Source organism: Paramisgurnus dabryanus, chromosome 9, assembly GCF_030506205.2.
Source record: "Paramisgurnus dabryanus chromosome 9, PD_genome_1.1, whole genome shotgun sequence".
Classification (NCBI taxonomy): domain Eukaryota; kingdom Metazoa; phylum Chordata; class Actinopteri; order Cypriniformes; family Cobitidae; genus Paramisgurnus; species Paramisgurnus dabryanus.
In genome coordinates, this window is record NC_133345.1 from 36237030 (window position 1) to 36263411 (window position 26382).

At 39.4% G+C, this 26382-nt stretch overlaps 1 protein-coding gene across 2 annotated transcripts in view; it reads right to left on the bottom strand.

The window, feature by feature from the left end:
- Positions 1 to 26382, bottom strand: part of grm3 (glutamate receptor, metabotropic 3) — a 46971-nt gene that overhangs the window by 15450 nt on the left and 5139 nt on the right. For both annotated transcript variants that reach the window (XM_065283545.1, XM_065283546.1), the window contains 2 exons: positions 14192 to 14798; positions 10897 to 11770 (listed from right to left, as the gene is read on the bottom strand). In XM_065283545.1, coding sequence (XP_065139617.1) covers positions 10897 to 11770; positions 14192 to 14650 — 1333 coding nt within the window. In that variant the 5' untranslated portion in view covers positions 14651 to 14798. The remainder of the gene's footprint in view (positions 1 to 10896; positions 11771 to 14191; positions 14799 to 26382) is intronic.

Below are 26382 nucleotides of genomic sequence, written 5' to 3' on the forward strand. Positions count from 1 at the left end.
ACCCAACTGTTGGGTTCAAGTTAACCTATGCTGGGTTGTTCAACCTAAATATCTGAGTTGTTTCAACCCATGGTTGGTGAAAACATAAACACAACTGTTGGGTTCAAGTTAACCTATGTGGGGTTGTTTCAACCCATGGTTGAGTAAAACATGACCAAACCCAACTGTTGGGTTCAAGTTAACCTATGCTGGGTTGTTTCTACCTAAATATCTGGGTTGTTTTAACCCATGGTTGGGTAAAATATGAACAAACAGAACTGTTGGGTTCAAGTTAAACTATGTGGGGTTGTTTCAACCCATGGTTGAGTAAAACATGACCAAACCCAACTGTTGGGTTCAAGTTAACCTATGCTGGGTTGTTTCTACCTAAATACCTGGGTTGTTTTAACCCATGGTTGGGTAAAACATGACCAAGCCCAACTGTTGGGTTCAAGTTAACCTATGCTGGGTTGTTTCTACCCAAATATCTGGGTTGTTTCAATTCATGATTGGGTAAAATATGGCCAAACCCAACTTAAGGTTTAAATTAACATATGTTGCGTTGTTTCAACCCAAATATTTGTGTTGTTTCAACCCGTGATTAGGTAAAACATAGACAAACACAACTGTTGGGTTCAAGTTAAGCTTTGCTGGGTTGTTTCAACCCAAATATCGGGGTTGTTTCAACCCATGGTTGTGTCAAATGTGGACATTTTCAAGCTTTACTTAAAACAACGGTTGGGTTGGTCCATATTTTACCCAACCATGAGCTGAACAAACCCAGCATTTTTTGTGCAATTCAAGTTTATTTTTATAGCTCTTTTCATAATTTTACAATGTTGTAAAGCAGTTTTTTATTTAGTAAAAACAATACAGATAAAAGCAAAAACAAAAATATTTGTCTGTAGGTTTTTAATTTAGTTCTATTCATACTGATATTTAAAGAAGTATGTTCATCCAATTTAACCTGAATATGTACAACCAGAGAACACAGATGTGAGGCTACTTTTAAGATGAAGTGTAAGATAGTTTTTAGTTGAGATTTCTATTCATAATTCTGCATTTTCTGATCTTTACTATTCTGCATAATAGTATAGATCGTAAATGTCCACTTTTGACCTGCTGTATATCTTTGGCCTTATTATTGATTTTTCAACCACTATTAAAGGGTATTTTCTCCAAGTCTAACAGTATACTTTTAATCCATTAAAAGTGTATTTATTTCCTAAACCTACTTAGTAATCCATCTTCTAAATTATAATGTAAAATTGATGCATATTCTACAGACATACTTATTTGTAATTATATTGCCTAATTATGGGCAATTGGTATGAGCGAAATTTATTGGCTCTAGATTGAATGATTTGTCATGGAAAGCATAAATCAGTCTCGCTGTCTGATGTCGCCTACAGTAAAATGACTTTATTGATCTGCAGCGAGCCAGCGAGCCGTGAGTTTAACGTGTAAGAAGAACAATTTTCTCTATTACTGCTCAATACAAATCACTCAGTGTTTTTTTTTTTTTTTTACAGCAGAGGGACACAAACACATAGATGCAAAATCTCCTCAGGGAATGATTTCTGAGAAACATGAATTTATAATAATTTATAATGAAATGAACACATTTTGTTTAAGCTACTGTAGGGAATTCACAAATGTGTTTACAGCTTTTGACACATTTAATCATAAATGAAACATTGTACAGTTGATATGAATAAATGAATATTTATAGTTATTTACAGTATACAGAATATTTGAAGAGTTTGGTTCCTAAACGCAATAAATCCATTTTGAATTATTTGGGTAAAAATGTGTCTTCAATACCAAGAAAGTGACAAGATGAAAACCACTATTTTCTACCACAAACTTTCACATAGCAGCTTTAGGTTATAATAACATTAAAATTAAAATCCATAATTTCATTTTCAAAGATTTATTATAAAAACTGATATGTTTTGATCCTGCTCGATTTTCGTTGACTATACGTAAAATAATGAAAAGTTTTTCATAAGATCCCCTGTGGTCAATGTGTTAGCATGACAGAAGCTTGATGCTGTCATGTGAGAACAAGCAACAGCCGGCATTTTTCCTTCGCCGGAGTGCCTTTCACCTAAATTATTCGATTTTGACGGCTTACGTCTTCCCGCCACAAAAAAATCACCAAATAATTATTTTGTTTTTGTTTGTTTGTTGATCACGAAGTACGAAGTAAATGAGGAAAACTAGGATTCTGTGTGTATTCAAAGGGCCGCCATTATTGTTTACCATGCGTGGAATGGTGCACTGTAATTCGTTAAGTGGATTTATTACATTCTGCAGAGAAGGAGGAGAATGGCGTTTGTCGCGGATTGGAAAAAAAGGTGAAAAAGATGAGAAAAGATGACAGAATAACACGGCGGATATCGATTTGGTGTAAAATGAAGAATTAACTTTTTAATACTGACCTGATACAATACTGATTTTGGGGGTAACTTAAAAAAGGGCGTTTATCGTGTTTTGGAACCAAACTCTTAATTTACCTGTATCTATTTTTGTGAGCTCATACCAGCTACTCCCATAATGCTTGGCAGCAAAAATGTTTAACCAACAGTTTACAACCACTTTTATAAGTATATGACAGTATGCTGTACTCGCTAAAAAAGGCTGGGTTATTTTCAACCCAGCACTAGGTCATAAAGGAACGAACCAACCGGCTGGGTTGTAATTTAACCTATGCATATTTGACCTACCCATTGTTGGGTCAAATATAAACATTTACTGAGAATCATTTAACTCAAGGGCTGCATCCCAGCAAGTAAAAACCGAGACGTTAAAATGATGGCTAACTATAGACCAAATATAGTCTGGCTATGAGTAACCCACTTCTACCCTAAATAATCTTGAATTTGGTTACATGCCATTTTTGCCAAAATAACTTGAAGATGTATGATATTTCAACATTTAAGCAAAGTCAACAGGTGTTCAAGGTGTTTGCTTTCATTTTTTTGTAAATGTATACGTATTGTCTATTCTTGGGCTATGGTAGACGTCTATTAGACTTTCACTAATAGCCCAAATTTAGCCTTGTTTTAGCCAAAATTGCTTGCTGGGATTTGTCCCTTCTGACCCAATGCTAGGTCGAAAAAAAAAAAAAACAGAATTTTTTATAGGGTGTAGTGCAGGGTTCCCCAAATCATACCCTGGAGGGCCAGAGCACTGCAGAGTTTAGGTGTGTTTGACATCGGCAGGCTGTGGTTCCCGTAGTTTGCTGCATTTACGTCAGGCATGGCTGATCACATGGCGTTTGCTTGCTTATTCGCAGTAAACATGATTTGTAAGATGTAAACAACATAAAATGTGAATTATACTGCTTTGAATGTCCGTGTATGAGCATGAGTGGAACTGAAGAGGCTCACATCATTGTTTTTTACAAGAATAAAGTTCAACATACATATATTATTTAAATACAAATGTAGTGGGTTCTACGTTTTTTATCCATTTTATTTTGATGAACATGACACAATATAACATCGCGACTACATAAAAAGAGCTTTAACTGTTATAAAAATACAGATCTGTAAGCATTCGTGGAACTGAGGGCGTGAAAATAAGCACGAAACACACTTGATTGTTGTCATGCGGTGAATCCGACCAATCGTGAAACAGCTGTGTCGTCATTACAGCCCGTGCAGCTGGCTGACTCAGGCGGCTGATCTCGAATCGCTCTCGCGGTATGTTAAGCCATATGACAAAGTCACGTGCCTTCAGTGCCAGCTCAAGTAGGACAAATTAACTAACCGGCATGCACTGCTTCAAGTCAGCCGCCGATCGGTCTGCGCAGTGCCGCATGAAGGCGAACACACCTTTTAGCTCCAACCCTGATCAAACACACCTGAGCAAGCTATTCAAGGTCTTCATGATCACTAGAAAGTGGTGGGTGTGTTTGATTAGGGTCGGACCTAAACTAGTGCTCCGGTCCTCCGGGGTAAGATTTGGGGAACCCTGGTGTAGTGGTACAGGTTTAATTTGGTATGCAAGAGGTTCAGGTTCAAATCTTATCATCTTTATTTTAATAATGTTTATTTTTAATGTCACAGTTGCAACTTTTGTTCTCTCTCTTTCGCTCTCGTTTACTCTTTACTCTTTAAGCTCTACGGTTATAGCTTTAACAGCGACACACATACACTGGCGATGTGACATCACTGCTTTGCGGGATTCGAGCTACCGCAATACGTAAAACCCCCAATGTATCTTCATCGCACACACCTATTTAGCTCACAGTCACCATTCAGATACTAAACCTTTGTCGAAGACAAACAGCTGAGATTGACACTTGATTTATGAAGAGCTCCTTCATACAGAAATGAGGGCACAGAAACATACAGAGAGGTGTGTCATGAGGAGATAGTCACAAACACATCCGCAGATCTTTCCGGCTGTATGCCGAAATGTTTGTTCAGCTGTACCGCTGTGTTCGAGTCAGAGGAACGTGTGTTTTTAGAATAATCAGCATGTGGTAGCACCACCCACTGTTAAATCTTATTGGTCTAACTGTAGATTTAATAGTGTGGTGTTGTGCTGCAGTTTGGCATTCGATGTTCTTGCTGGAAATGTTAGAGATATTTAATATTATTTTTAACTGCAGGTTATGATTATTTGCTGACTATAATAATTTTTTTGTTAATGAATAATAAAATCTCTTCTTAATCTCATTCAATACAATATCAGTAGCATTAACATACCACTCAACCCTATAAGCCTGGCACCATGATACCCACGACAGTAAATCTTTCACAGAACAAATAAAACAGTTCTTCTTTCCTGTGCGTGTCTGTAATGTGCGTCTGTGTTAATGGTGGGTGGATGAGCGATTGCGTTGTTTTCATAGTGTATTATCATGCAGCCGAGTGTGTGTATGCAAGGTGAAATCTCTTCAGTAGATGCTCATCATCGCCAAGCGCTTTTGTCGCTCAGAAAATACAGTAGCGCTCAAATAATAATCTATTGTTGTGAGGCATGATAAATATTTACTCCGGATCTGTGAATTTGAAAGGCGGCTAATTAGTTGTAAGTGATCTAGTGGTTACAGATGGAGGTGATGGTTAAAGCTCAGCTTTCAATGTGTGTGTCTGCGTGTTTGTGTGTTGATGGTGGGCGGCCAATTGTATTCTTTCATGGTGTGTGGGTTGAAAGTGTCTGAGAAAAGGCAAAACACAAATATCCTATTGTGTCTCGTGTGTGCCTTTGTGTGCATCTCCATACTAAGCTACCTAGACAGTTAAAGGCGCTCTTGAGGTAAAGGCTGTTCCAAAAGGTAGGACCGTTCACCCAAAAATGAAAATTCTGTCATGATTGTTACAAACCTGTATCATTTTTTTTTCTGATAACCACGAAGGAAGATATTTTGAGGAATGTTTGTAACCAATCTGTTCGAGAGCTCCATTCACTAGCAGGTAAACAGAATACTATGGAAGTGAATGGGGCCCACGAACGGTTTGATTACAAACATTTTCCTTTGTGTTAATCAGAACAAAGAAATGCATACAGGTGTGTAAATGATGACAGAATTTTCATTTTTGGGTGAACTATCCCTTTAAGATGCCTTGCTCTGTGTAAACTAAGGCAGCGTCTCATATGTCCCAGAATGCATTGCAACAAGGTTTTTAAACACATTTATATTTAAAACAACAAAGCAATGCATCTTAGGAGTAGTAGTACATTTAGAATAGTTTATTTAGTCATTAGTTTTCCCAGTTTCTGTGTTTTTTTCATGTAAAATTACTAACAATGTAACATTGCACAAAAGCATTACATGAATACATTGTTTTTGTTTCGATTAAATAATTGTGTTACTCTGTTTTTCTTGCATGCTGGTTACAGAACTTTTGACAGAACACCTCCTTTAATCTTATTGGATTACCTCATAGCTTGATGCCATGTGTCGACCTAATTGTTATAGCAACTGTATGTTGCCACATTGTGTTAGGGTATTCAACGAGCAGTACCATTGGAGATGTGACAACCTCTCACAACACAAAAACTGATGCAAAGTCTTTACAACAGCAGGATGTGAATAACATTTTGTGGGACACATTAACCTTGTCTAGCTAACTACAATCTCTGGGTAACCCAGAAATCTCTGGGTAGACTTGGTGTAAACATGCAGTGATCACCCGATCTGATCCAGTGGTCAGATTTGTAGAGATTTCCGTTTTTTGAGGTGAGGGTCTGCATACATCACTTACTATCACCTGCTGGTGGATTCCTATTGCAGTCCGGTCAGCCACATATCTTGCCATATTCAAAAAACAATTAAAAACCCATCTCTTCCACATATACTTGACATCAGTGGCGGCTTGTGACTGCTTCTCCGAGGGGCACAAATTCAAAATATGTTTTTTGTACTATGGCCTCCCTATCGCTATTATTTTTTCCAAATCTTAGTAAGTCACTTCGGATAAAAGCGTCTACTAAATGTAAATGTGCTGTACTACCTCCTGTCACTTCACTTATATTCATGCATACTTTAAAGGGTATCCAAAATTGAAAAATTCCTTATTTACTCATCATCGGGTCTTTCACTTATGGGTTATTTTTAACTCAATGCTGGGCCGTTCACTGTAGGCTTTGAAAGGGGACTTCTGTTAAAGAAAATATATTGCCTGGCAGTGAACTTTGAGCTTTATCATTTTGCAGGTATTATTTATGCACTAACAGCAACGATACACACTAAAGTTTGAAAAATGGGATCAGGAAGAACATGACCTTTTAAAGCTGCAGTCGGCAACTTTTTTGATAATATTTTTTGATCATATTCACTGAAACCAACACTATGCTACGATAGAACAACATAAATTAGACCATTTAAGAAAAAAAGCGCTTCTAGCTCTACTTATAGCCTGTTATTTGTTTTGCAAAAATCCACCGCTCCCGGTAGGGTTGCCGCGGTGACAGAATTTTCCCACCGGTTAATCGGCGCGTGGGAGGGGCTTATAAATGTGCATGCAGACGTGCACATTTTACTTTCACTTTTGAATTACGCAACTGTTTAAATGCAGTATTTGCGTACGCTGCGTTAAATTGCGTATGAATTTGCGTGCAATGCGAGTGCAACAGCTGGTTTAATTACGTGCTTGAGTCACTGTGCGCAGGTAATTCTCAAAGAACCCGCCAGTTCCAAGCAGAGCAACCGGCTACTTCTCCATAAAGTGCTGCTTGAATGATGGGTTTACTATTTTTCTTGATGAAAAACACAACAACAAAACGATCTCGCTTATATTAAACATCATATATGTATATTATAACAAAAACGAGTAAGCACGCGGCTTCTGCCATCGTCTTGTTGGTCAGCTCGCCTAGCACACTGACAGAAATAAATGAAACCTGACACCGGCTGCTGTGTGACTTGACGCGCGTTCAGCTCCGCTGAATTCAGGCAGCAGACACATTCAGTTGTAAGTGTTTGCTCTCTCTAACGAAACTAAATGATTTAACACGAAAATATATCAAAACGACGGTGAAAGACGGTGTCGCGGTGGGCAAGTGATCTAACCGGTGAGAGGCTGAAGCACCGGTAATCACCGTTTCACCGACTATCGCAGAAAGCCTAGCTCACGGTTCACTTGGTCTTATCAGCGCAGGCCGGTTCATTTGGTCCAATCAGCGCAGGGCTGTGTAAAATCTGCCTGACAATCACAGTACCTGCACGCGCCACATCCTCCTCGCGCGAGTTACAATATCACGTGCATCCGCCTGAAGTTCACAGGTGTTTTGTTTGGAACGCAGCGTAATGGCGAAGAGTACATTCACTAACAAACTTACGATTCCTCTTTTAACAACCAGCGCTAGGAAAACAACAAGGAAACTAAGACAAAAGTGACCATGACCGTAATAAAACTCGGATCAATATTGGACCAGCATTTGAAAACTGGAGGAATCTACGAGATTTTAAAGGGTTTAAGCTGGATGCAGAGCTTGCCACATTTCTTCTCGACAGCTTAATGTGATTTATCAACCATTGATTGTATTTCGGAGTGTTATCTAAGTAATCTAAGTATTCTTGCTAAGTATGCGTTAACAATAATACTGGTGCACACACGCTGACGACGACAAACTTGAAGGGGGTTGCTCGGTGGTAGTGGGGGAGAGACATGAAATTGTAAACATTTGGAAACTGCTCAATCCTCCAGAGTTGTCGACGGCAGCGTTAAGGCTAACAAATTAGCCCACAGTTGTAAGTATTTAGCCCAAAATACTTGCATAGGTTTCATGGTACCATACATTCTAAAAAATGCTGGGTTGTTTTAACCCATAGTTGGGTCAAATATGGACAAACCCAACTGTAGGGCTATACAGTAAATTACATTATGCTGGGCTGTTTGGGTTTTACCATATTTGTATAGAGAGTACGAACACCAAGTCCTTCTCCTACTCTTCCATCTATCATTTTCTTGGCTCCTGTTCCATGGCAGTTCATCTACCAACTCCCTTTTTGTGATTCCAAGCACAACTAAAATCATTGTCTTTCTCCAGCAGCTCCATATCCTCTCTTTCTCTCTCCCTCTCTATCCATCTATTAGTCTCGATGATGACGATTTTCCCTCCTGTTCTCCTGCATGGCTTTGCCTCTTGCCTCCCTCTCGATCGCCCCAGACAGCAAACCCCACACGTCTTTGATTCTGCGCTTGAAAAATGAAGATGGTGAAGTTCAAAGAGAATGTTCTTCTACTGATGCGTACCAGCCCACTCAACCTCTCTACTGTCATTTTATCTGCTCCATCTCTCTCTTTCTTTCTTTCTTTCTCTCTTTTTTTCTGTAAATGTAGCTCCATCTCTCTCTCTCTCTGCTGCTATCTTTCATTCATGCACATACAAGCGATTGCCTGGCTCCTACGAAAAATACTCTTGTGTTATCACCATGGTTATACGTGATTACCATATTTATGTACATTAACATTTATGCATTTTGTTTTGCTTTGATCCAGAATGAGTTGCAGGGCATTCAAACGAAGCATTTTATCAGTATGTGCATTATACCTTAGGATTGTAAGAACCATGCTATTTACCATGGTATTTACATGCTAGTTCAAGGTACATTAAAGAACGGATGATGATAGTGTCTAGTATACTGTAGTCTTATGTACTGTGTATACTGTACTGCATAGTACACTCTCAGAAATAAAGGTACTGTACAAAACTGTACCTTTTCTGTCACTGGGGCTGTACCCTTTCAAAAAGTACAGCTTTGCACCTAAGGATTTCATTTTAGTACGTCAGAAGTACATACTGGGACCAAAGAGAGCTTATTAGTACCTCAAAAATACATATTAGTATCTCAAAGGTACATATTGGAGCTAAATGTTTACACATCTGTACCTAATGGTCCATACAATTACCTTCTTAAAGGGTGCTGCCCCACTGACAGCTAGGGTACATTTTTTGACTTTTTTGTAACAATGTAGGTCCTTAAGGTACGGTAATCTACCCAAAATTGTATTCTGTTTTGTATTCCTGTAAAGGTACCAAACAGAAACTTAGGGTACAGCCCCAGTGACAGAAAAGGTACAGTTTTGTACCTTTATTTCTGACAACATATTGTACTGTAGTACACAATAATAATAATTCCACATTATACCAATAATCAGTGTTGGGGGTAACGCATTACAAGTAACATGCATTACGTAATAATATTACTTTTCTGAAGTAACGAGTAAAGTAACGCATTACGTTTTAAATGTACACATTAATATTTGAGTTATTTTAAAAAAAAGTAATGCAAGTTACTTTTTTGTTTAATTAATTTGATTAAAAAAATTGTGTACTGAATTAAACTAAACATAGTCACATTATGCACTCTAAATTAACTTAATCTGCCAATGGTGTAAGCAAAAATCTTTAACTTTTTTCTTAAACACTAAATTCAAGAAAAATTCAAGAAAAATTTGCTTACCTCATTGGCAGATTTTTTTGCACAAAATCCCTTAAATTGTATATTTTGGGTCTAAAAACTAGACTTATTTTCTTGGGTCGTTTTGCTCATCAAGAAAAAAACATCTTAATTTAAGAATTTTTAGATATTTTTACTGAAAACAAGACAAAAAAAAGTAAGATATTTTTTTGCATTGTACTTTCCATGAAAAGTAACACAATTAGTTACTTTTTTGGGAGTAACTTAATATTGTAATGCATTACTTTTAAAAGTAACTTTCCCCAACACTGCCAATAATATAACCATTTGAAAAAAAACCTGAAAAAATTACACCAAAATGTACCTGCAATTATATAATCACCTATAGATTTTCTTGCTAAAAAGCCATCTCATGAGCACGATAATATCCTGCAAAATAACTTGAGGTAATGAAAACCCCACTTTTTCAAACTGGGGGCCTTGATCACCTTGTCAGGGTTTATTTGGTAAAAAACAACCAACTGACTGATTGTATATTATCTCTTATCTCTATTATTTATGATTATTTATTTATAGAGTTTTGTGCTGCCTTTCCCCCAGAATTTTCATCTTTTCCTCTCCCGAACTTGCTATCGCCCCCTCTTTCCTCCACTCTGAGTTTGAATGTGTTTGTGCATAGTCACAGATAAGTGTGGCATAATCCCATCTACCTGCCACGGCAACCTCAGCGTGCTGAGCACTTTTACATAGTTTATTTTTACCTGCCCCTCTCTCTTTCTCTTTCTCTTCCTCACCTGTCAGTCAAAGCCGATCTCTCGGCAGAACTGACAGAAGAAGCCCGACTCCTGCTTGATTGCGACTGGGAGAATGAAGACACACACTGTGTCTAATTACAGAGCCTGTAAACCTGTCTTTTTCCAATTGCAGAGTGACACAATACGCGGCAAACGGCATACAGTCAGGTTACAGTAGCAGGAAACACAAGGTAAATGAAAATAAAGAAGAAAGAAAAATGAACCAAGCTAGGTTACCTCTGAAGTTGGCATGAAGCAGATAGTCCCGGTAGAGCTTTCTGCCGTCAAGACTGCGCATAGCGTCGCACAGCCGCGTTGTGTTGACGCACAAACTTCGCTGCATGCGGTGTAAAGCGTGCGCCATGGCGTACACTGCATTTATGACGAACATGATTTTTGATTCGGGCTCAAAGTTGGATTCGTTCACCCTCAAATCTTGGTCACAAGGTGGCTTGGGTGTCCCTGCTCCCGCTGCCGAAGTTCCACTTAGTGAGCATTGAAACTTTTGCTCCCAGAAGTCTTTAAACCATGGGTTGCGGTGGTTATTGAAGGGGGTTAGGCTCTGGAAGTAACGATTAAATTCGGGTATCGGGTAAGCGGACAACTCTAGCGTGATCGCTCCGTCCGCCGTAAACTCGTTCCCTTTTACAATGCTCTCTTGGGCCCCCCATCCGTCGCTGGCCACCCAAAGAAAAGAAGCGTTGAGGCGGGCTGCAGCCGCTATGAGTTCCCTTGCGTCATCGCTACGCAGAAACAGCACGGCTACGCGGGCCGTGGGTTTTTGTAGCAGCTGACGGATAACGGCCTCGTACGAGGAACGCTTCGCGCTCGATCGTCCCACTTTTTCTGAAGTGGCGATGCAGATGTTTCTCAAACGGGCTTGTTGCTCGAAAGCTTCGATGCCCGTCTCTCCGTAGTCACCCTCCGAGGCAACTGTAGAAACGTAGGTCCAGTTAAAGGCACGCAGGATCTCGGCCATGGCCTTGGCCTGGTAGAAGTCTGGAGGTACGGTGCGTGCAAAGTAGTCGTAGCGGGATTTATCGCTGAGCTTGGCACTTGTGCTAGCGTAGCTAATCTGAGGGATTTGGAATAACCGGAGCAGGTTCGCAACCTGTGAGAGAAACACACAAATGCACAACAGTTTCGATCAATGAGTCAACACATTGTGAATAAATTATCCAAAGTCTAATACATAATATATAGTTTTTCTATTTCATTAGATTAGATCAAGTCACATTAGCCCAATTAAAAACACACAGGCTCTCTCAGCAGGGTTGAGCAGAGTGGAAATGTTTTTCTTTGGTGAGACACAGCTTGGCTCTTCCATATGACACATCCCACGCTAACTGCGCAGATATGCGCTGGATAGCGTCTCTTTCCTTGCATAACGCTGTCATCGTCGATCACAATCACAGCTTGCGGCTCTGACTTTACTTGTTACGTCAAAGCTATACTTGATAGTGCTATAGTTTAGTCCTGATAAATGCATTCATTATTTTGGATGTTAAGTACAATATTAGCAGAGCTGTCCATTTAACATGTTAATGTGGTTAATAAAAATAAATCAAATAGGACTTCTTATCCATGCACCAATTCTATTAAAAGTTAATAGCCTGCCATACTTGATTGTAAAATGTATTACAGCGGACTGTCAACCAATGATGGTTGACAGGTTTATGGAAAAGTATATTGCAACGCTATATCACAAGAATTCAAACCTATTTTACGAGTTTGCTAATTTGTATAAATTCATACGACCACATTTGTAGGTACGATTTGCCTTGACCCCTGTGACGTTGGGGTTAGGTGCGCGATTAGGGGTTTTAAAATCGTACTATTTTGCACGATTAATTGATACAAATTAGCCAATTAGAGATCAGGCTGGATATTGACATTAAATAAACCCAGTCTGTAAAAACCCAGTTGAAGTCTTTTTTGGGATTTACTGTTTTCTACATAAAATCATCAAAGTATAGGTTTGACTTATTCACATTACAGTACAGCCTGTCGTACCTTATTGCTTAGTAAATATGCAGATTTATTATCCTAGGTCTGAAACTGCCTACTTCCTTACTATATAGTAGGCGTGGGGTATGTCTGATTTCATAGTATTCAAAAACATGTAGGCGAAAATACCCGGATGACCTACTTTCAGCAACATCCTAAAGGGGCATTCTACGGAAATATAAATTTTTCTGTCCCTAACCTTTACCGAAATATTACACTTGAAACACCCTTTAGGGTTACAATTTTTATATTTTAAAATGAAACAATACACTGAAAAAAATGATTCATTGAATTTAAAGACATTTTTTTAAGGTAAGTGGTTGCAATCAATTTATTTAAGCTACATTTAAACAAAAGTTTTATATTTTATTTTACTTTACTAATCTTTTTTAATGATTTATTATTAAATTTTAAATGATATTTTAAAAATCCTTTCAGACAGGAGGTCCACTTTATAGGGAAAAATCCTGGTATGTTTTCCTCAAAAAACGTTATTTCTTTTCGACTAAAGAAATAAAGACATAAACATCTTGGATGACATGGGGTGTCACTCTCTATTTGAATGCTGAATTTATTAGGATGAAAAAAAAATCAATATCTGATCTTTATTTCTGAGAGGAGTTGCACTGAGAACACCTTAACGAAAAATGTACCCTGTTTTTTTCAGTTCAGTTTAAAGTAAACCTGCATTACTTTATCCATTTGGACACTGTGTTGTGATATATAGAGGATATATGAAGAGGGTCTGCCAGATAGAGGCAGACTGGATTGGCAAACAACAGCCGGCGTCATGAGAGAAAACAATGCCCAGTGCTGGCAATGAAAGGAAAGAAATGAATAACACCGGTTATCTAACAAGAGACCACTGTGGGGTCACAATATTCTCAGCTGTTTGCCAGAAAAGCAATATCTCTAAAATGACAGGGAAAGTAAAAGAAAGCAAAAACGGAAATAGGAAGTTAAGGGGGTTTAGACAGATTATGGATTTCGGAACTGATAGCGGTACTCAGCTTTTGGTGAGGCTCAAATGGGGAGGGTGTTATGCAAATGTGATGCAAATTCCCATGGCTCTGTCACCAATGGTACTAGAAAGCAACAGCAAACAACACACAACACACATACAGTAGATGCAGCACTTATGCATACACACACAAGAATGAAGAATACAAAGCAAATTGGATTTACAGGCATAGGAGTAATGCAAAAATTTTTTGGGGTCGGTCCTTTAAATAATGGATTTTGTATCTCGTACAGTACTTTAGTTGCTCAGTTAAGGGCTGTGTTGTTTTGCCAAGAAGGTTTCTAAAGGGAACAAATTAAAAGAGCCAGAGAATCGAATACTTTTGTAAAACCAACGATGGATTTTATCCAAGCTGTACACAGACACAAGAGGTGCAAAGACAGTGAAAAATGTTTCCCATTTAAACAAATCTCTTGCTTACTATGGGTGGTACATTAATTCTGAAAGACAAATTTGTAATCTTATCCTACATGTGAACCTTGGATCAAATGGGTTGCTTCTAACCTGTATAGAAACACTACTAAATGATCCTCCAATGACACCTGTTATGGCAAGCGGGCTGTCTTCCTGAAATGCGTAGGAGCCATCTGGACAGATAAATTCTGTATCATCCACTTTTGTAAGAGACGCCCTGACAAACTCCAGCGCCTGTTCCAGAGCGTACGTGTCCCGTGAGCACGTGTCCAGGATGTGGACGCCCAGCGCCACGCCCGGCAGCAGACCCACGTCCTGGTTGATCTGATCGATGGCGAAGAGCATGGCCTCAAGACGCTGGATCCCACGGTCTTCATTGATGCGACCGCATTCATCCATGCCCTGACCCTTCTCGTGGATGGGGAAGAGACCGCCGAGCACCAGGTCTCCGTCTATTTTAATTTCCCTGCGGGGAGAATCTCCACTGGAGAGCAGCACCCCGGCCCCCAGCAGAACCAGGAGAAGAGCTCGGACCGCAGACGACATCATTTGGGGAAGACTGAGGAGGTGTGACGGTCAGGCGGGGAGAGAGAGGGTGAAGAGAGGATGTCAAAGACCTGAATAAGGCATGAAGGGGGAGCAGGGACTTCTGTCTGGTTACTCATGGAGATGCACAGGACTGGAATCTGCTTTTAAGCTGCAGAAGAGAGACAGACAGAAAAAAATTACATGACTATACATAGGAAGCAACCGAGGAAAGAATACTAAGAAACATCTGCATCAATTTGTTTAGTTTGTATTGTGAACTGGGGGCGGTTTCCTAAGGTTTAGATTTACTAGGCCTTCGTTATATTAGGACATTTAAAGGGATAGTTTGGCCAAAAATGATATTAAACCCATGATTTACTCACCCCCAAGCTGTCCGAGTTGCATATGTCCATCGTTTTTCAGACAAACACATTTTCGGATATTTTAGAAAATGTTTCAGATCTTTCAGTTGATTCAATGTATTGTTACGGGGTCCACCCATAGTCCACGACCTTCAAGTCCAAAAAAAGTGCGTCCATCCTTCACAAATTAAATCCAAACGGCTCCAGGATGATAAACAAAAAACTTCTGAGGGTAATCCGTGCGGTGTTCTTGTAGAAATATCCATATTTAAAATTTTATTAACGAAAATAAATACCTTCCGGTAGCGCCGCCATCTTAGTCGAGTCCGCATTCAGGATGAGAGCTTACGCAGCCTACGGAGGTTACTCTGCTGCTGATCTGTGCCCCCGCCCTCCGAATTTGTCATACGTCACTAAGAAAAGTGCGTACACTACGCTAATACTCTCTCCTGAATACAGAGGAGTCTAAGATGGCAGCGCTACCGGAGGGTATTTATTTTCGTTAATAAAGTTTTGGATATTGGAAATATGGATATTTCTACAACAACACCGCGCGGATTACCCTCAGAAGACCGTTGTTTATCATCCTGGAGCCGTTTGGATTTAATTTGTGAAGGATGGACGCACTTTTTTTGGACTTGAAGGTCATGGACCCCGTAACATTACATTTAATCAACTGAAAAATCTAAAACATTTTCTGAAATATCCGAAAATGTGTTTGTCTGAAAAACGATGGACATATGCAACTCGGACAGCTTGGGGGTGAGTAAATCATGGGTTTAATATCATTTTTGGCTGAACTATCCCTTTAAGTAGGTTTTACAGGTAACTTATTCTCCAACCCATACGATTGCTTTGATCGTTTGTCCATTTCACCAAATACGACCAATAGATGCATTTACAAAATTAGCGCCTCTACCGGCAGCTTTACAGGTGTGCATCTTAAGACAAAACAAGGCACAAGGTGTTTTTAAATTTAGGCATCTCAAACATGCATTTTAGTCTAGGACTTGGATAAGCCCTGTCCGGGTATCCACCCCAATGAGTTCTCAACATTTTTTTTGATTGTATTTAGCTTGAGGTAGTCTTAAATAAAGTTTATTTTAAAAATCACCTCATCTACAAGACACCAGTTTATGACAGAATGACCCAGAAAAAGTTGGCCAGAGAAGTGTAGCATAACTCAGACCCTCTGTGTTTTGCAGGATCAGTCTGTTCTGTGTAATCACAGTTTACCGTTAACAGCCGAAAGACGATTCTCTTAAAAACAGGCTGCCAAATACACAAACGAATTTCAGCGAACGCACCCATCACCAACTCCCCCGCGTCTCCCGTACCCTCATGAACAGATTTGTCAAAACAGATTCCGAGGATGGAAAACACCCAAGCAAGATAAACTCATTGGCACAGAAGCTTAGATGGCAATAGCAACTGCTGAGGAAGTAAGGAGTGAGACAAACTTCATCCCAGCGGTAAACCCGGGTGGTGGATTCACTAAAAACTGTGGCCGCTGATGTTTTAGCACCTGGTTTTCTAAAGGAATTCAAAAATTGGCAGTCCCACAGGAAAATATTGTTGCTCTTTCATAGCTCGAGAGATTTCAGTTGTGTTTCATTTAAAGCTCCACTGTATAGATTTCTAGCGGCATCTAACAGTGAATTTCAACCAATGGCTTAGTCCACAGCTCACCCCTCCATTTCGAAACACATAGAGAAGCTACGGTAGCCGCCACAGGACAAACATGTAATCGTCTGAGACAACGTAGTGACAAAATGTGCTCTACAGGGGTCTCATTTGTAAAACGTAGGATCCTTACTAAAAGCCTACGTACGCACAAAAGCTAAAAATGGCATACGCCAAACGTACGACTTAGGGGTTGTGTACACCAAAACTTTTACGCCCGCGGCCGGTGCATGTTTTCAATTGTTTCCAATGGAAACTCAGCGTTTTTCAAATAAGCCAGCAGATAGCGGGTTTTTTACGTGCTGAAAACCGGCGCTCTGCGTTTTTTCGAGTCGAGAGTCGAAAGAGATTCAACTTTGGGAGAAAAGCTCCGCTCGTCAATGTCATTTCTCACACGGCCGCCCAATCACAGTGGAGGAGGGGCGGGACATTACCACAGCAACCAACCGGCTCGAAGCTGAAGTATCACAGCTACCAAAGCGCTCAGCTTAAGAAAGCTGGCACTCAGCTGAAAAACAGCTGGCATTCGGCGTCCTCAAGGCGTTTTCAGCCGCGTTTTTAAAAGTTTTGGTGTGTCCAGCCCCTTATAAAACAAAGCAATAAGTCAAAGTTCACCTGCAAGTGTGCATACATGAATCATCCTCAGATCCCACCCTGCAAGCCCATTTTCCCATCAAGTTTGTTTTTTATAGATCACATACTTTGCGTGGAAACTGGCATACGCACAATTCAAGCCCCGTTTTGTGCGTACGCACGCTTTCTAAATGAGACCTCAGAGCAGCTTGTCCTTTAGGCGGGCTACTGTAGGTACATGCTGACTTCCATGTAAAGCCCAAGGTATATACGGGCCATCCGCATACGTGCACCATCTGCATGACGTAATTTTCATCCGCTCTGCGTACAGCAGCGCATGTGGGAGAAGATATTTAGCTGGACACTCACACAAAAACAGCATACAAAAGCAATAGACAGAGTTTGCACACACCATTACTTCTTTTATTTTCATTTCTTCTAAGAACAGAAAGCTATGGAGCATCTTGGTCATCATATTGTTTGATTCGTGTTCTTTGTTTTCTTGTTTTTTATTCTAAACTTTGTTTGCAATGGTTGATCGGCAAATTTTCTTCATTTACATTTAGTGATTAAGCAGACGCTTTTGTCCAAAGCGACTTACAAATGAGGTAAACAATAGAAGCAATAAGAGCAATTATATATATATAGTTTACTTCTAGAGAAAACATGATACATGACAGAGTGAAAAATGGCATAAAATAATCTTGAAAATAAGCGGTAGTGTGCCCCCTAACTGTGCCTTCACACCGCAGCTCTGGCTGCCCTTTCAATGACGCTATAAAAAAATTGTAGTGGACGCTTTGACACTTGAATGCATTGTCTGAAATCCTTCGATTGGTTACCGTTGAACGTTCCGCCTTCCAATTGGTTGCCGCCAATATGCGCCATAGCTCATTACTATAAAGTTGAGCTGATTTCAAGTCTCCTCGACGCTCACACCGTACATGATGCACACCCCCACTGATTGCCGGAGCTTGCCGCCGGCTCTCATTGAAAATGAATGACTTCCGGCCACTTTGACTCTCTCGCCGGTGGCGGTGTGAATGCACAGTGGCCTGGCCCCCCAGTTACTATACTTCTGATTAAAGAAACATTTCTGAGATTTCTGGGTCTGTTACGTCATGTTATGTAGCATCACTCAAATGAAGATTAGTGTTTTTTCCACAGTTAGTGTTACGTGTGGAAACCCTGGATTTTTCCTATTGTTAATATGAAGCATAGATGACAGAGTTATGGTATGCTAATCAAATCTTGAACCTACGACTGACAGAAAATCTTACAACTTTAACCACATGAATAAATAGCCTCTCTGGGAGCTCAGCAAAAGAGTGAAAGTTATCTGCCACTAATTGTTAAATCGGATCTCCATTAACAGTAAAATGCTGAACCCCTCGAACAGGCAGGCTTGATATCTAAGCTTGGTTTTTGATCTCAGCGCTTGTAAAGAAAAACGCTCCTAATCTGATTTCCTCTCCCACTTTGCCTTTCGGAACGGTGGGCGAGTAGAAGCGATGGAGGCGGGAGGTAAATTTACAAGGTGTGTGAGATGGCTCGACGGGTTTTCACAGCTCTGGCAGACGCACAAAGACTCTCGGTCTGGCCCGGAGATGGGCTTCAGGGCTGGATAACACTCCACCGCAGTGATGATATCTCCACTGCGCAAGGCAACACAAAGCACAACATGGAGGCCTTTGGCAGCATCACACCATCGGCAGCTTTAGTCATTATTTTCCACCACCCCGATTCAGTCTGCCAACCACACAGTAACAATGGTGCCCTCGCTGAGCGGCCGCAATGGGTTTAAAGCATCTTCCTCTTTCTCCTGACAGACCAGTGGGGATCTAGTGGGCCGGGGGAGTGGGGAGAAAGAAAGCTTTTCAGAAGTGAACTGGTGTTTAAAAAAAAAAAACCTAAATCTTTGTAGGCACACAGAAAATGCACACTTTTTCCCAATCATATCCTGATGATTAGCATAACTAAAGGAGATGTTATGAAGGTATATTAGATGTTGTCCATTGGTTGACATTTATTTGAAGAAAGATGCAAAAGTGATGATAATCCACTGTAAATATCATATCCGGACGTACACTGATTCAAAAACTGCCGCCAGAAGAAGCAATGCTACGTCATCTATGATTGTAAAAACGCATTGTCTTGTGACCGACTGCATCATTATGTCAGCTAAGAATGTGAAGCGCTATTGGTTCTTGTGACCGACTGCATCATGCTGGTTTATGTTTGAATAAGATCTGACTGTGCGTTTGGAGTACTTCATATTAAGTAATCGTATGGCTTCAGTTCACAAGTTTTGTAATACTTTTATGCAATAAATACCTGACTGTACTTTTACTGCATGTTGTGTTATATATGGTTGAGAAGTGGTTGGGTTTAGGTTTAGGGTAAGGGTGGGGTTAGATGCTCCAAAATATCAAAATATGTTTATGAAACCGTTTCTACACTTGTATAAAGCAAAAATCTTAAAACATAACAACAGGTTGTAAAAGCTACTGCCACTAGAGGACACTAATCCCTTAATACGTCACTTTACGTCGTATTAAGGTGCAAGCACAAACAACCTATGAGGTAGTTATATTTTGGAGGACAGTGTCGAAAATCAAGAACACCATTCCATCAATATGCTTCATTGTGTTGTGCGTTTGTTTGTGTCGCGTTTACGATTCTGTTACGACAGTACAGGTGGTGCAACTATAACGATAAGTCTATAATCCCAACCACTGTCGTGAAAAAGCAAGCTGAGCCAAAGTATAGTCATGCTAAGCCAAATTGTACCACACAGTTGAAAAATACATTAAGATGCTTTATGTTTTAACGTAAAGGGTATCGCACATTTTGCAAATTGCAACGAAGCTCAATTTTGAAACGCAAGGACAAGCTACAGTAGCCGTCGCAAGACAAACAAGTCGTCGTCTGAGACAACGTACCTGTAGGGACAAAACGCGCTCTGAACAGAGCAGTTTGTCCTTTTAGGGCTACTGTTAAAAATATGATGGTGACTTCCGTGTAAGGAGACCCGCAGTGTATGTGGATAAAAACAAACTCATTCCATAAAAACAATACAGTTCATTATGTAAGGTTTTTATATACCACTGATAGTATAGTTATGTATATTATATTGCGTTTCTATCAAGAGATCCTTCAAAAAGTCCCACATTGCACCTTTAAATATGTCTTATATTTTTTTAATCTGTGAGAATGTAATAATCAGCTGTATGTTATTGTACATAAAGAATACCCTGATGCAAAATTTATGCTAATGAATTATTTACAATTTCAGCCAAGCTGGCATCTAATTTTAAGAGCAGGTGTTAACATATGATAAACTTCTAATTTTTCATGTTTCATAGCCATCTGAATTAAAAAAGATAATCATGAGTTTTGCATATTAAAAAACAAATCCAAAAAGTTTTTTATTTCTAAACGGGCCTTCTCTCTGGTCACGCTCTAGTGTGCACTGTACCTCAATAAAGAAAGGAACAAAGGTAACCCAAGGTCAAACTAATCCCTGAACTTCTGAATCTGAAGACATTCATTATCAAACCAATCACACCGTTTTGACTGATGGGAAGTTGCAGGCGTTTTCGTTCCTTCCCAAATCCACCTACAGTATCCTATCTTAAAAGTTCCTCTTGGCTAATCATGTTAATGAGTTAAGAGGGGTACGACTGAAAAGTGGCACAGGGCGTTTTTGGGTGCAGAGAGACCCAGGAATTAATTGGATTTAGCTTGTAGGCAGTTTCTTAACAGCATGCTTAAATCAAACAGTCAGTTCAAAAAAATCAATCTTACAATCCTGTGCCAAAAAAGAAATTTCTTTTTTCCAAGCATCAGTGCTCTTCATCCGTTTCAAGCAATGAACTTGCTAGTAAATGTTGTAAAGTATTTTGCAAACAAGAACTTTTGTCACAAAGCAATGGTTTGGAAATTATTTTTATTAAAGAGATTCTAGATCCTCCTGGAACAATACTTTTTTATCAAAATGCATTTTTCAGCTTTTTATCACTTCTGTGATGTATTATGTTTTATGTGTCTTATCTTGTTCTGTCTTAATGTTTCGTTTGCCACATTACATCCATGCATGACTGGCTGTAAAGAATTCCAATTGTGTTTTACACTATATGGCAATAAACTGAACCTTGCACCTTGAACATTTAACGCATGGTTGGGTCAAATATGGACATACCCAAAAGTTGTGAATAACCCTACGTTGCATTGTTGTTAGACAGCAGACGACCCTGGGCCGGGTCCACACTGGATCCGCACCGGAGCTGCTGACTTTGGCGCAGATCTGGCCCGGAATCGTCTGCTGTCTCGGTAGCATTTCAGTTGAAATAACCCAGCATAAGTTTAGTTATTACGCAAATTTTAGGTTTGTCTATATTTGACTCAACCATGGATTAAAACAACCCAACTATTTTTCACTTAGTGTTGTTGCCGTCATCATTTAAATATGTCACTAACATTATGTAGTTAGCTATGACTAAAACATTTGTTAAATGACTGAACAAAAGCACTTTAGAATGGACCAGGTAAAAAGTTAATGCATTTTGATTTGGGGAAGGTCAAACATCAAGACGTGTAGCAAGACCCTACATTTTTTTATGCCAAAAACATAACTCTTGAAACTATAAATGTATTTCTCCTTGTCAACCTTGACCATACAATGCGTACTATTTACCACCTCTGACTAGATTCACTCAATCATCTAGTACACACAAACGCGATTTACTGCAGTAAAACGAGAGGAGGTGATTGGCCGAGACGTTCGACACTTGCACACTTGTATTATACACTATCGCCTTTGATAACTCGTCCTCTTTGCGAGTTTCTCCTTGGATGATGAAACGTACCAAACGAGACGCCAGAGAGTCTTAACCACTGTGCCAATCCATTCATCTGCCAATCAGCAAAGCAGGACATTACCACAACGCACTACATTAAACTAGCATGGAGTAGAAGGCAAATTACGCATGAAGGACGTATTACTCACCCATGTGTCTGGTACCAGATACAACTCATTACAAACCTCTGTTTTCATCTCGGTGTCTTTGAAGTCATCGTGTGTTAAACTAGTTGGGTCTCTGGTTTGTAAAAAGGCTTGGGTTGATACGGAGTCTTTTTATGCAACCTTAAGCTCATCTTTAACTTTGATCTTTCTTACCAGGCAAAAATCACAAGTCTCATTCATTATAAAAATAATAACTCACCAATAATATAACCCAATAGTTTCAATTGTGCTAAAATGATCAATGTCAGCGTTCTTTCCAATGTTTTGCATGGGTTAGGGGTTCACCTCAAATACTTAAACTACGGTTACTTTTATTCACTATCCAAAATGCGAATTACAAATGAGGGAGAATTTAACATTTGCCTTTAAAAACCAAACTGTACCTGAGACTTGGCACCGCACAATTCAAGCCCCACTAAATGAAAGTAGCTATTCAAAGCCAGGGAGCTCCTCATTTGTTTCCCATACAGCTTAATCTCTTTTGTGTGCTGTCTGTTGTGGGGCAGCGGTGGCCGGATGGTTAAGAATCAGGCCTGGTACTTCAAAGACTGCAGGTTTAAATCACAAGCGTGCTCTAAAAGATACCACATAGTTGCTTTGCAAATAAATGCTCAGAAATAAATGTTATGCAAATGAGCTACTAATGCCAATTAGTGGAAGTAGCAAAACCTGAACAAACACTTCAATGTAAAACTCTACACCAGGGGTAGGCAACGTCGATCCTGGAGTGCCAATGTCCTGCAGATGTCCTGCAGACCGCTGCTCTGCACTGTCAGAAAAACAAATTGCTGTCACTGGTGCAGTACCCTTTAAAAAGGTCCTTATTGGTACCATTAAGGTACAGATATGTATACATTTGGTACTAATATGTAATATGCACTCTTTTGAAAGGATACTGCCCCAGTAACAGCTAGGGTTTTTTTTTTTACACATTCTTTGTTATATTTAGTGGTAAATGATGGTTGTTGGATGATAAATGCATTGTAGATTAAACAATATAAAAGCCATAGCGAACGGACAACATTAAATATTAAAAGTGCTCCTTTAACAGATGTAAGGCCACTGATCCATAAACACACAACTGAGGGGCGGCACTAAAAACTCCTAACACAGCAAATCTGAGCATGCACTGTAAAAAATGTGCTGAACCACATTTTTATATATAACAAAATTGGCTTTACAAGTCAATTGAACTTAATATATGAAATCCTGACTGGTGATGAGTAACTTTAACTTACTGTTTACTTAACTTCTTTTAATGAACTTATTTTGTTGACTTACTTTTCCAGCACCTATTTTATTGCTAAAACAACATTATTTTGTTTATCTGGTTTAATATAATGTATTCGCGTGGTTTTTGGTTAAAAACACATTATTTTCCGATTTCTCTCTCTTCCTGAAACGTGCGGATTTGAAAAGCTCTGTGTCCCTGATTGGCCAGCTAATCTGTACGTTGTGATTGGTCTGAATACCTCTGACGTCAGCAGGAAATGTGACGCTCCTTACTATGTTTAAAAGATTCGCTCACATTGCTAACAGGAGTCAACTTACAGGCTATGAGTCTGAAATGGGAGGAATAATGATAATGTCGGTCTTGTCTACATCAACAATCCCAGGAAGTAAACTGTTTCCTACAATACTTGTGTTTGTTGTAGTCCAAGAAAGAGATTTACGTTGGAGACGATTACTTGCGTCATCGTTTACTTTGAGGTTTGTACCTTTTGCAAATCATTAACTCTTTCCCCGCCATTGACGAGATATCTCGTCAATCAAGAGAAAACGCTTCCCCGCCAATGACGAGTTTTTCCTTCTTTCCGCAATACCGCTATTATCCACTAGGTGGTGCCCTTCCGCAACTTTTTAAACCCGGAAGTATTGCCCTATGGCAAGCGGCTGCATGTCCGTGTCTGTTTTAAAGATCGCTCTGAATGGGATCTCTATGAAAAGTCCGTCACAAAAATGGAATTATCTATGGTGTTTTTCCAGAAACCTACCCATTTTCAAAAGCTGATTACAAAAGAAGCACTGAAGGTAGGATGAAACGGGTTTTTTGTTTGAAAGCAGAAGGTCTGTTCTTTCATTTGGTATATTGTATGTTTATATATTTAAAGAAGAACATTTTCTGGAAGACATTAAACTTTTGTGAAAATCATGAAAAACGCTGGCACTGGCTGGCATCTTTTTTAAAAAAAAACGCTGGCGGTGAAAGAGTTAACATGTACTAATACACACTTACACACCAAAGGAAATGTAAAATCGTGAATCTGACAATAGGTGCTCTTTAAGAGTGTGCGGATGACTCCTACAAAACTGAATGAGCTTTATAATGTGTTTCATTAAAACCTTTACAGAAACTGAACAGAAGCTACATTTAATTTATACTATACTCAGTACAGTTTTTATTTACTGAGGGTTTATAGAGCTGTATGGATAAAAAATTCACCTCCAAAAAGTTGAATTGCTCCTACTGCTTTTATCTATATAATAAAGTGAATGGTGACCAAGGGTGTCAAGCTCTGAAAATAAAGAAATCGCACTATGCTGGACAACATAATTCACGTTCAGGGTATAGAAAAGGCTGTTGAAGTTTTTGGTTAACTGTCTCTTTAAACTCTATTAAAAAAAAATAAAAAATCATATGGCTCTGGAATGATGCAAGTAAATGATCATGGAGTTTGTTTTTTTGGGAGGGGGGCTTAAAGACATTCAGAGAAGTCAAAGAGAGAGCATGATAGGGTGCTGTGACGCAGCAGGGAATTCGGCACTGCAGTGGCGACTTACAGAAGCCACAGGCTTGAGCTGATAAAACACATCATTTATTTAGTCACATACACACACAAAACAGATCAATCTTCTCACACAATCAAGCTCCTAAAAAAACACAAAAGTAGTTTGCTCGTTCCGGACTACATGCAGAAAGTTTTTCAGTCAAACTCTGATGCCTCCCGCCAAGCCGTCGCTGTCAGTAATTACTATCATTAGAAAGTCTGAGAGAGATGTGCGTTACGCTATGTTTAACATCTTCATTGCTTCAGATGTTGTCTGGTTCAGACACTCAACATCAAGTGAAAGTGAATTTTAAGGCAGATGCTCTATCCTCTGTACATCACTTCTAAAAAAAAAGAATAATATATACTCCTGATAATAAACAATGTATGAAGACTTACTGTATTGAGTCAATCTGATGAAAATATGTCTAGGTCACATTCTACCTAATCAAAGTAAGATTACCATTTTATTTATTTTGTTATTTTGTGCTTAATATTTTTGTGAGTATTGTCAATGTTGCCTTATTGTCAGTGTCGCTGGGTTTTCACAGACTAGGTCACATTTTTAAAGGTGCTTTGTGTAACTTTTAGAAGGATCTCTTGACAGAAATGCAAAAATATTTTGTTTTTATCTACATACACGCGGAAGTCCCCTTGCATGGAAGTCAAACTGAACGCACATTTAAAGTGGACATATAATGAAAATCAAACTTTTTTCCATGTTTAAGTGCTATAATTGGGTCCCAGCACTTTTATCAACCTAGAAAATGTGTAAAAGATCAACCCAGTAACTTTGTTTTGGTAAACCATTCTCTGCAAGCATGTTAAAAAATAGGTCATTGAAATTTGGCTCCCCCTGTGATGTCAGAAGGGGATAATGCCACCTTCCTATCTGCACTATCTATCCACGGTACTGCCATTTAGTGCAGAGATCAGCTCATTCGCATTTAAAAGGCAACGCCCTTATTCTTTAAAGAAAATGAGATGTAATATCAGCGCAGTAATCCACCAGTTCTCAAAATAGTCAGAAACATGCGGCGAAATCTTGGCTTGTCTACTTTTCACAGCGATTGGGGGTTGCCCCGTATTTTCCGCTGGATATTTGCATAATGTAGAGAAACCGCCAACCCTCCCTACGCTCTCGGCCGCTCTCAAATCTTTTGGATTGCGCTGTCAGTCCCACAATGCACCACACCAGTGAACATTAAAGGGGGCATTTCACAAGACTTTTTTAAATAAATGTCAAATAAGTCATATGTGAAATACAAATGTGATTTTTTAGCTCAAAATACCATATAGATAATTTATTATAGCATGTTAAAATTGCCACTTTGTAGGTGT